This window comes from Mandrillus leucophaeus, unplaced genomic scaffold (genome assembly GCF_000951045.1).
Source record: "Mandrillus leucophaeus isolate KB7577 unplaced genomic scaffold, Mleu.le_1.0 Scaffold1061, whole genome shotgun sequence".
NCBI classification, from domain to species: Eukaryota; Metazoa; Chordata; class Mammalia; order Primates; family Cercopithecidae; genus Mandrillus; species Mandrillus leucophaeus.
The window spans coordinates 29,791-42,776 of NW_012098777.1; the positions used below are offsets into that span (position 1 = coordinate 29,791).

A 12,986-nucleotide genomic window follows, 5' to 3' on the forward strand; every position below is an offset into this window, starting at 1 on the left:
TGTATAGAACCTTTCTTTCTATTGCAATGTGGAGTCTCTGACAGGCACAGGAAGGCAGGGAAAAGGAAGAAGTAAGGGGAGTGTTTCTACTTCATGAAGACAGATAATGCCTTCTCTGCTGCGCATTGAAAAATGATAGAATGATATCAGTTTTCCCCTGAAGAGTATTATGTTCTAAGGATATAAAAATGCCATGTTTACTAAAACCGTTTTCTCAGAATATTTAAGCTACATAAAGAAATTTTCTTATTTTTAAAAACTACCCAACACAAGCTCTTAAATATGTAGAATTTCATTTAAATAAGTCAGTCAACAATTTTTTATAAAGTATTCAACACTTCATTGTAGAAACATAGGCAAAATGACTATATTATAACCAAAATGAAAAATACTGTTCAATTTAAAAAATGTACTTAAACAAGAACCTGAAAAAGTTTATGATATGCATAACATTGTTCAAGCAAAATTGCACTAGTATTACATAAATCAATAGTTTATAAAGGCCTCAATATGGCAAAGTTTAGAAATAGGTAGTATGCATGCACATAGTACAACAAAAAGTCTTCTTATAAAACAGCAGTTTTTTTAATGCTTGTACAAAGGGATAAAGAGCAACCACATATTTAACATATTTCATCTGTTAGGTTAATACATTATGACAGCTAAAAGTCAGTCATGTCTATCGGAGGAACAAAAAGCCCTCCAAAACTTGTGAATAAATCTTTTGTGCCTTTAAAGATATTTGTATAAAAATGCTATCCTTTTTTTTAATACAACTTAAATAAATCACACTTGTTTCAACTCAAATTTGAAGATAAACAAACCAAATGTGAATGGGGTCCATGTGTTCTGTAAAACCCAAGGAAACATGAATACCAGAGCAACTGGTACAGCATTTAGACTCTCCACCTTCGATTATGGGCAGATCATTGTTCTTCTACAACTTGGAAGCCTCTTGAATATATTTTGGATAGAGCGAATAATGGATTACTCATATTATATCTTGAAAATATTTACCAATCACTATGTGTACTAAAATGTCTGCTTTGCCCTTTGTTTTTGACCTAGCAAAGAGGATGCATTCACATAATTGAAATTCTGTCATCAGTTTGTGTGCTTATGTATTATTCTTTACTGTTTAGTGTAGTAAGGGGTTGGGTTAATCTTCCACAAAATGCATGTGACTGGGAAGAAATACCTAAGACACAAGTACCCAATGCCCTGTTGTGCTCTAGGGTGGCTATCAATCTCAAGACTGAGGGAGAACAAAAGGTCTTATTCAGTAGCAAGTGCATCTGCCAACTTTCAGTTATGTTTTTGCTATGTTCTACCACCTAAATATAGCTATTGCTTACAAGGTGTATACATTTAGTACATCAGATAGAGTCCACTAAGTTTTGGAAAATGGAGTCATCTGTGTTCATGCAAATTATTAATTTTACATATTTTTAAATTTTTTCCTCAAAATTCTCATCTATTGGTTGGCAATCTAAGGCTAATTTCAAAGCAGGTGATGTTGAACTTGTGAGAGCTATATATTTTCAGCAGAGTCTGAATCAATCTTTATGGGCACAAAGAAGAGAGTTGATCATTCAATCATTTTCCCATCAATCAATTTAAAGAGAAAAATAAAATGACACTGTATTACAGCTTTCAAACCATATAATGGAAAAGTGCAGAGATTCTCTTTGATTAAGTACAACCAAAAAAGTTCATATAAAATAGATTGCTTATATTCACACTACAAAGGAATAAGTTGTTTTTAATTTTGACAAATTCAAAGGTGTGTCATATCAGCAGCATTGTTGTAAATTGTACTGTAGTGCAGTTCTTTTTCATAAAAATACCATACAAATGGTCAATCAATAGTCATCAGCAAAACATAAACCCAAAAACTCAGAAAACAATTAACCAGGAAAAAGATAAAGAAAGAGGTAATGCTGATGCCAAAACAAGTATAATAACTATTGGAACATACAAAAGTAATCCTTATATTTTATACATTTATACAGCATATAAAAGGTATCACTGATTATGCCACTGTCTCTCTTATACCAATTTCTATTTTCTTTGGAAGCAGTTCTTTTCTTTCATCAACACTTCCTAAGGAGTTTCGACAGTTTTGCCCATCCATATATAATTTTGCATATACTGGATTGGAGTAATTTGTTGGCTGAAGGAGAAAAAAATATATAATTTCATTATTGGCCTTGGCCACATAATTATTTACTTCCTAGAATGTCCGTCTCCTAATCGTAACAATATTTATATGCAATACATTTAATTTATTAAATAGTAATTATTTAAAGGTTATTTATATGTTATGCTTACAGACTGTAGTCAACTCAAACAAGGTATTACATAAACCATAATTTTACATTTTGCAAGTAACTTGTAAACCTAAAAGGAGCTTTGCCATACATAAAAACCCAGAAAAAGTCTTTGTGAAAGCTATGTTCACTGAGACTTTATTATAAAAGCATAAAATGTGAAACTAAATTGTCATGTTTTCAGTTTTTGTGTTGTCTCCTTATTGCTATTACAAGCCAATCAGCAGCAAATAACATGTGTTTTCAGAAAAGCATTTGTTTGGTGCTTATAATATTTCAATATGAACTTAAAAACAAGTAAACAAAAATGTAAAGAAAGGTGTTAGTATAGCAGATTTAAAATAAAAGCAAGATTTTTTGCCTCAAACAACCTCTGTGTACTTATTAGAAATATTTTTGGACTTTTTCAAAGAATTGTGATGTACACAGTCATCTTAAGTTTCATAAACACTTACAGCATTTTGAAGTAGAATAGAGGCATGCAGTAGTTGACCTCTTTGAGTTGGAAAACATACATACAATGTTCATTATTTAACAAATTGCAGCTTATCCCAAGAAAGTTTTTCCTAGTGTTTGTTTGTTTTTGTTATTTTTTGTTCTGTTTTGTCTTTCCAAAAACAGTACATTAAATCTTAGTTACAACAAGGAAACATAATCTTTGAGCCATGTAATTGAGACAAACATGATAGAGAATGAGGATGAAAACAGCTAATGGGAAAGAGGATAAGGGACAGAATTCTCATCCCTAGGAATCTTGATATGCATATTTTCTCCTCTTCTGCTTAAAATGAACTAAGTAACTTTAGACGGAACAGCTTTTTCTAAACACCAGTTACTTAATTGAAACATGTTTTTGAGAATGGTTTTGTTAGACCCTCTGTAATTTCTCAATATGATGACACATTTTAAAGTACAGTCTATTTAACTGCACATCAAATTTGTATATATTACATAAACCACTATGAAAGGAAATGAATAAAATCAAAAGTTTAAATTATTAAGTTTAAATTTCTGGCTAGAGCTTCTTTTCTAAGAATAACAAATACTCATGTTCATTGTTAAGGGGCTATAACATTTCCAAATCCAGTAGAAGGGAGATTTCTACTTAATGGCTTGCCTAAAATAATAATGTTTCAGATGTAATCTAGTATAGACAGAACACGTAACATAAGCCCCCAATCTAAATGCTATTTTGAAATCTCTTGTTAATTAAAAATTTAATTAAAAACAAGCCTCTAAGTCTAGTAATCAATGTTTGATTGCGAGGGTTCTGTGATGAAATGGACATGAAATAATGAATACTCTTCTCTCACCCCAGCAGTTAGTGGTCCTTTCAAATCAGAGTTTAGGTAGATGGGCGGCGCTGTGTGTGGAAGCTTGAAAGCACTGGGTCCTCCCGCTATGTATCTGGCCTGTATATAAACAGAGAACTTTAGTTTCTGATCTAATATTATGGAACCACTTTTCATTGATACATATCATGTTAATTCATAAAAATAACATAAAACCCTTTAGCCTTAAGTCATTTACAATGTATTCATGCTAGCTTTAACAACTCAAAACAACTTAAAAGATCCAATACTAATATTGGATTCAATATTAGTATTGGATCTTTGCTTCACAGGTAGGGACATTTCTCTCACAAAAGTCTTATTCAGAAAATATAAAAAACAATCCAAGTAAGAATTGGCATGAATTTGAAGAGAAAACTAGTACATATTAATTTATCTCTTTTACAGTCTTCAAACTATTCTGTGGTTGCTCCCATAGTCAAATTTATTTTATGAACTGTGTTAAGTACTTTCAATCCTTTTGATTATAAGATACCATTGAACTAGAAATTTTACCCTCTTTGAAAATAACAGAAATGAGTGTTCTACAAAATTTTTTTCATATGTAATGTAATTTATACTGATTAGACCATGCATATATCAAACCCTTGTAACAGAGTGAATATTCTGTAAGATTTGTATGTTTATTAAGGTTGCTTCAATGTGACCCTTTGTTTTTCACTACTGTCTAAACCTATTAGAACTAGCTGTAGTTATTCATTTGACAACAATTCACATTTACATTCAAATATCAGGATCCAGCTAGACTCAGTCATCTAAGTCATATTTGATGAAATTTTGGTTAATCAGTCATCAAATTGGTAAATATTTATTGAGTATTATGCTCTAAGTACATTAAAATATATTTGGGTGACACTGAAGCATAGGTTTATCTTCCTAGAGTAAATGTGAAAATTTTTAAAATGTGGTATAAAAAGCTATTGTCTTTAAGTGTACAAAATTGGATTAATTCTATCACTAGAAATAAAAGTGATGAGGAAAATGTAAGAATTCTTCATATGAAATATGCATAAAGTATATCCTCATTAGTCTATATTATATGTACAAATACTATATTTTTATTCTTAAGAAAAATGCAAAGAATTTCAGAACTCTATTATTTAAGATGTCTTTCTCCTTCATAGATATAATAGATACACAGTGAACAATATGTATTGTGTCTCTACTTCTGTGATATTTTAAAGTAGAAAATATCAAATGCAAGGATACCAGGATTTTTTCCTTGAAAAATTTCAGATGTAGCAGTGAATTAATTAATAAATAATAACTATAAAATTATGTCTAATTAGAAAAATATTATAGTACTGCCCAACAGTACACAGTGTATCCATGTGAAAAGATTGATTGATTTGCATAGAAGTGAATATTTGAGCATTAATTTCAGGCTTAGAAAGTCTAATCATGGATTCAGAACTAGGTTGAATATGTGGGATCCTATTCAACTCCTTCAGGAGCACCTGTGACTGTGATTGCAAAATAATTTCAATGTAGATTGGCCACATTGAATATTTACAATGTAAAAGTGCATTTTGATGAAGTAACTTTTATAAGTCAGTAAAATAACTATTCAATAAATAAGCGAATAAGCCAAGAAAAATTGTTTCATAATAGTAAATTGATACTCTTAATTTAGAGAAAAATGTTCTAAAATTATCAGAAAGAATATTCAGATAATTCAGTGAAGTAAGTCTTCACAAGTTTAACTGGATAATTGTATCATTTAGTTATTTCTCTTAAAAGTTGCCAACCTGAGCTTATAGTAATAAAAACTAACGAATTTTTAAATTTAAAAGGCTGTGGATTGTCAAGCTATATGTATCAATGAAATGTTTTAAACTAGTAAGGATATTATGACAGAAAAATGTTTCTCAAAAGTAATTTAATTACAAAGAAGTCCAGGGACACAGCTTATCTGGCTCCTCATTTAAACATTATTGGAAATAACATACTTATTTTGACAATAAAATACTGTACTCTTTTATATTTAAAAATACACCGACCAAGATTTTTACACTAAGCTGTATATCTAGATTTGCTAATACCTCAACACATTTGATCAGATAATTATTTTACATAAATTATACATATTTATGAGATACTGTGTTATGTTTTTATACATGTATACATTGCAGAAAAATAAAGTCAGAGCATTTAGCATATCTGTCACCTCATATATAGTTATGATTTTTTGTGGTGAGAACATTAAAAATCCTCTTTTCTAGCTATTTTAAAATATACAATACAATATTGTCAACCACCGTCACCTAACTGTGCAATAGAACACCAAAACTCATTCTTCCTATCTGACTGTGACTTTGTACCCATTGACCAACATCTATCTTACTTTCTCCTCCCCTCTCCATCCTCTAGTAACCTATATTCCACTCTCTACTTCAATATTAACTTCTATAGATTCCACATGTGAGTGAGATCATGTGGTATTTGTCATTCTGTGCCTGGCTTATTTCATATGTAACAATATTTTCCAGCTTCATCCAGTTGCCTCAAATGACAGGACTTCTTTCTTTTTTATGGCTGAATACAATTTTCTTTATTCACTGTTGATGCACACTTAGGTTGATTCTATATCTTGGCTATTGTGAGTAATGCTGTAAAAAAAAACATGGAAGTACAGATATCTCTTCAATGTACTGATTTCCTACTTATTATGCATCAATTAAAACAAAAAATAAATTTTAAAAGAACATGCCATGTCTGAAGTGATGAAAACGGAACTACCTTGTTAGTATCCAGTTCCTACCAAACCAAAAACCCATAGAACCACACTGTAAGGAATACTGGGAGGAACTAGGTAGAAATATCCCACCAAACTACTTTTCAGTCATATCGCTAGAGACTGTGCATATGTTGGTCTTCTCCTTACATATATTTCAACCTTGAAAGTCAGTAGCTTTACTTTATAATAGACCTTTATCTATCTATACATCTATCCACCCCTTGAAGAAGACCTAAACAATTTGCTGTGTGATAATAATACTAAAACAATTTTTAAATGAATTTTTCATTTGCTTAGGTAAACAGATGAGTCATTTTTCAATAAAAACCATATAAAATAAATAACATCTTTATAAATGAACTGAGCACATAATTATATTTTCCAAGATGTATTACACTAACTTGCAGCTTCAGATGAATGCAGTCCATAATTGTACTTTCTCTTTAGAAGAGGCTATATCATTCAATACATCCTAAAGTCTCTTATTCTAACTTCAGATAACAGAAAAACTTGGTGAAATTCAGAACCATAAAACAGAGATGCAACTCAAGAATGTCAGTGCTCACTACCCATTATCTTAAGACATATTACCTTTGTTGGGTCTATCATAAAGCCAGGATCTAAAAGACCTCCATCGCTGTGATCATGGTCTACCTCATACATGTTATAAGATGGATTGCCAATTTCTACATTTATTCCTCCATTGATAATAGGTTGTCTTCTAATTGTTTTTGTCCTAGAATATGTGAACATTAATATGTGTGAGTTTTGTATAAATAGCACAAGGTATATGAAATTATCATATTTACAAATTTACTTATTTTGAAATAAATTGAATAAATGACATTTGTCGGGTAACAGAGGAACAAAAAGTAGTACTTTGATAGGCCATTTTCCCAGTTGTTTGACTTAATAAAAACACACTGGAAATAAATACCTCCTGAATAGCTAAAACCACATCATTTGAAATTGAATATTTACCAATCAATTATCTTTTTAAATTCTATTTTTTCTCCTATCTGAAAACTATTGCAACAAAAGAAACTCGTAGATTGTTTTCAATCTCCAAGTTACAAGGTTAGAATCCTGATTTACATAATTCAAATAATGACTCAAAAGCTCTTGATTTTTAAGCTTATTTTGTACAAGTGCAAGTTTGTTACATGGTTATATTGCATAGTGTTGAAGCCTGGGCTTTTAGTATGTCCATCATCCAAATAATGTACACTGTACCCATTAGGTAATTTCTCATCATCTACCTCACTTCATTCCCCACCCTTCTAAATCTCTAATAGCTATCACCCTACACTCCGTATCCATGTGTACACATTATTTCATGTTCATTTATAAGTGAGCACACATGGCTCTCGTCTCTCTGCAGACAACCTACTCCTCTAGATCTATAAGTTCATTTTCATATAAATTGAAATGATACTTCTAAAGAGATATATCTAAATCAATTCACTATTTGTGAATGAAATGCACAAATTAGAGATGTACATATGCATATCAGTATCACTGTATTGACATTACTAATCATACACATTAATATAAAAAGATGCTCCTCATAGACCCTTGCTGTTTCAAGGAAAGACAACTGCAAATGTAAAATTCTACTTAACTTTTGAATAATATGATCTCTTGTTATTTTTGCTAGAATATATAAATGGACCATTCCATTAACATAATATGGGAGAAGAATTGTCTACATTATAATCACTTAAAAGAGAGGTATAAAATGATTTGAAAACCATTGGATTTTATAGTTGGCATAACTAAATCATATTTTAAAAAATGAAAAAAAAAAACCATTATGTTTCTGCACCTAGTTGTGTGATTTATTCACTGACTGCTAATCTACAATATTGCATCTTACCTTCTTTTTCTTTTACAAAGCACTAAACCAATTACTAAGGTGGTTATCAAAGTCACCAAGAGGACGAGAGGCACAATGATGGCAATGCTTCCTGGAAAATAAATGAGTGAATAGATGAAGAAATAAATAAAATGAAGTAAAAATTGATACAACTAAATACTTTATTACACCAAATCACTTGACCATTGACATAATAAAAATAAAGCTTAGCCCAAATATTTATATTTCAGGCTCATAATTATGTTATTGGAAAATTACTCTCCTCTTAAACACGTACTCTGATGGAAATGTTTCTTTAGATATCTTTCATTTTTGTGTTGCATTTAAATACCTTGAGATTACAGATCTGATGTTTTCTATCAGTCTGTGTTTAGTAATTCCCATCACACATTTACTTGCAATGATTAAAGTGCATGCTAGTACCTCTTTTTAAGTCAACTAAGACTGAATAAACATTTAAACAGTTTCACTGACCACATTCCCACCCTTAGTTTTGTTCCTTTAGTTATCCATACTTTCTGGTCAGGGGTCCATGTTACAAGTTAGGTGGCAGCCTGGTAAAACAAAAGGGGTATCCAGTTTTAGCAAGACATATGTTGGGAGTTTGGCTTATGTGGCAAATGTCAATTATTTTCCTTTCTTCCATATATGAGAAAGGTCTTGGGTACTAGCACTAATAGAATATTTCTTCAAAAGTGATCAGTGAAATTTGGTCTTTGTATTTATGCATCTGAGCACAGGGAGGAGGCAAAGTGGAGGAGATTTTATTTTCCAATTATATAATAGATTAGCAATAGGGTAATTGTTTTTTTAGTCAGTGAGTAGGCAGTCAATAATAGCCCATTGCTAATAATGTGACCCACAGGAGAATATACCCGAATGTCACTTATTGTAGGAAGAAAACTGAATACAGGGTTGCCTGATAACAGGAAAGTATGACGTAGCTAATGTTAACTTTTCTTACTGAAAAATATCTAGTACACATGAAACAAAGGCTTTTGTTTACTTTGAATAAATCATGGGTTGATACAGTCAAGTCAACTTAATCACCGGTTAACCTAAGAAACCAAGCAGCCCAACAACTAGTTAAAATTTAACATGGAGATCTTGAATGGATTAAGAACAGAACATTAAAAAGTCTTAAAGTATATGAATTTTTTCTGCAGATACATGTGCATGTGAAAATATCAAGGTAGAAATTAATGGTGATATTATGCACAATAACCAGCCACTTAGAACTGTACTATAAATATATAGACCTGTTTTATAGCCAGACGATACCTGGTTGAGATAATCCATACTGGATCACTTGCCAAATGCCAAAAAGGTTTCATTAAGAAAATTTCATGTATAAGATAAATATCTAATTTAGGACTTGGAGAAATAACTTGTGTGAAATAACTAAATAACCATCTCTTCTATCCACTTCTTTAGAGACTTTCTAAAATGTAAAAGTCATTTTGTTTTCTCACGTAGTTATGAGAACTTACTGTGTTTGATATTACTATATTACCTCCTTTGTTTTGGGAAAGTGAACTTTATATGCATCTGTAATTTATTAGCAATTAATGACAGTAGAGAATCTGGCACCTTGGATGATAATTAACATTTGTTCACAAGTTTTAAATACCAGAGAACAGCTTGGTTTCTTCATAAACTATGTCTTCAACTGATTGATCATCACTTTATAAATTTATCTACTTCATTTTCCTCTAAAATTTGTGTAAAATTGGTGGTGTAAAATACCTATCAATATAGTTTTAGGGTATATAAAATTTATTTTCTCTCAATGCAATTATAAGTCATTTTCTAAAAATATATTTTACTTGTTCTACAGTTTGACATTCCTCTGAGGTAGAAAGCTGTTAATTAAGTATGTTAGAAAATAAAGGGTTTCTTTTTTTTCCCTTCACAGATGGCAGATGCAATCTCATATATTATTGCATTTTGTGTTTAAGAGCCTAGACTTCTAATATGTTTACGTAACCAATCAAAGTAACCACTATAACACCCTAGTGTCACCGATAAATAATGCAGGGTAGAAGCTTGGCAAGTTTTTTTAAATTTTATAAAATAGTTTTTATTGCTGGAAATCACAGGTATTTTTAAAATTATATAAAGATATTATAAAAATAAGTATTTTTCCTAGTATATATGACAGTAAATTTCATACTGTAAATACAATGACCAATCCCTATTGTAGGTGATTTTTTAACAGTACATTGTTAATGGAGTATTAGAAACTGGTTGAAAAATGTAAACTCTGTACTTATTAAGGGTGGAGGGGATATCTCAACAAGTTTCTCATTAAAAAGTAGAGCAAGTCTTTGTTGCAACACAGTTCTGAAACCTCATCATGCAACATTTTTCCATTAGAAGAAAGAACTGTAAGTGCTGTGCTGAAGAGCCCCTTTCCATATGACAGCTAGTACAGCACAGCAGTTGAGATAATGGACTCTGGAGCCAGGATACCTCTATTCAAACCTCACTTCTACTATTCATTACCAAGATATACTTAGGCACATTAATTATATCTGTCTCAGTTTACTCATCTATAATATGGGTATCACCATTAATAGCTATCATACAGTATTATAGATAGGATTATGCCAATCATAGAAAATGCTACATACATGCTTAATAAACAATCAAAACACATGTTCTTATAGCACTCTGTACATGCTTCTATTCTGCCCTTCTCACAATATATTGTATCAGTTTGTTTTTGAGATATTTGAGGGCACAATCTGTTTCTCTTTGTTCTGCAAATAGTGCAGTCCTTAGGATATCATAGGGTCTATAAATTCCATTCTTATTTAGCAAATATATCTTAAGTTCTTGCTGTGCTCCAGACCCTCAACGTATACTCTATTCCATACTGAGGATAAAATGACCATTCTCTTACGTTGCTTGATGTATAACAGAAGATGACAAACAAATGAGTTCATTCATTATAGTAGCATGAATGCTGTATTAGGGAAGTATGCACTGTTCTGAGAATACAAAGGAGGTGCCTCCAACTAGATCTGGGCTGGAGGAGGACTAGAGTGTCTCTGAGGCTTAAGGAGCAAGTCCTCTGTAGTTCATAAAGAGACTTTAAAGGACAAGAGGATTACGATTAAGGAAAAACAGTTGAGGTGGGAGGAGTGTGCTGGAAGGAGATGTGACTACACTGGAAAGCAGAGGTGAGATTGTGAAGGAGTGTGTAAGTCATATAAATCAGACGGGCAATTGTACTATTTTTTCTTTTTAAAAAGATGATGTTGAATAAAATTTAGGAAGGAACATCTACTGAATTTATTGTTTGATTCAACTTAGGAAAGCAAAGAGAAGGTTAAGTATGGAACTTAAGTGTTGTTTCCATAGCCAGGTGGATTGGCTCAAGTCTCAGCTAAAGTATCACCACCTTTCAGCCATCCATATGGACAGAGAGGCAAAATAAGGTATATGAAAATGACTGTGGTTAGGGGGTGGTGATGAGATCATTTGGGAACTGAGCTTGAGATCACTGTGGAATATAGACGATACAGATACAGATATATCAAGCAAGCAGTGAAATATATGTCTCAGACTTAGGAGATAAATAAATATCGAGCACAGGAATTTTGGGGAATCAACAGAGTTGATAACTCATGTCAAGGATTTATGTCTTGGCAAGGAAAGTGTATCCAGGACAAGGGGAGAGTATCTAGTGATAAACAGGTAAATTAACCAAGCAGAATAGAAAGAAAATAATGTCACAAAGAAAGAGTTGCTTCAAAAGAGGTAGAAGAGAAACCAGAAGTGTTCAGTATCATGAAGGTCAGAGGGAGAGAACATTTTACTTACTGATCAAATTTACAATAGAACAGTATTAGCGTAAATTACATAATTACAATGACTTCCTTTGACATGTTCTTAAGTTTATGTTTATAGATATGTATAAGTGTGGAGTATATATATTTGTTGAAATTAGCATGCTTTCTCTTAAACATTTTGGTATATTGTAATGTTAAAAATTGTAAAGAAAATACGTTCCCAACTTAGTAAAGGTGATCCTTCCAGTGATCTTCAAGAGGCTGCCTATCATCTTGGTCCTGTATCTCTAGCTTCACTTTGTACCACTCTTGTCCTCTTGATACCAGCACACTGGTCTTCTTTCAGTCTGCTGGACATGTCTAACTCTTTCTTGCTCCAGGGTTGTTGTACCTACTGTCTTTTTTTTTTTTTTTTTTTTTTTTTTTTTTTTTTTTTGAGACGGAGTCATGCTTTCTTACCCAGGCTGGAGTACAGTGGCGGGATCTCGGCTCACTGCAAGCTCCGCCTCCTGGATTCACACCATTCTCCTGCCTCAGCCTCCCGAGCAGCTGGGACTACACGCGCCCGCCACCACGCCCGGCTAATTTTTGTTGTGTTTTTAGTAGAGACGGGGTTTCACCGTGTTAGCCAGGATGGTCTCGATCTCCTGACCTTGTGATCCGCCCGCCTCGGTCTCCCAAAGTGCCCGGATTATAGGCGTGAGCCACCACGCCCGGCTGTATCTGCTGTTCTTTATTCTTGTACCTTGAGCCTCAAGTCTCAGCTGAAGTATCACCACCTCAGAGAAAGCACTCCTGACCCCACTGTTCCCGTGACAGTCTCTATCTTTGCCCTTTTTATCTTTTTTGTTTGTTTGTTTTTGTTTCCTTCACGGGCCAATCAAAACTCACAAT

At 32.3% G+C, this 12,986-nt stretch overlaps 1 protein-coding gene across 1 annotated transcript in view; it reads right to left on the reverse strand.

Annotated features, from left to right (window-relative positions):
* Positions 1–276: 276 nt before the first annotated feature.
* Positions 277–12,986, reverse strand: part of LRP1B (low density lipoprotein receptor-related protein 1B) — a gene marked incomplete at its 5' end in the record, with an annotated part of 705,068 nt that continues 692,358 nt past the window's right edge. Inside the window, 4 exons of the mRNA XM_011984332.1 lie at positions 277–2,173; positions 3,644–3,742; positions 7,011–7,155; positions 8,296–8,386. Of these exons, the coding sequence (XP_011839722.1) occupies positions 2,033–2,173; positions 3,644–3,742; positions 7,011–7,155; positions 8,296–8,386 (476 nt within the window). The remainder of the gene's footprint in view (positions 2,174–3,643; positions 3,743–7,010; positions 7,156–8,295; positions 8,387–12,986) is intronic.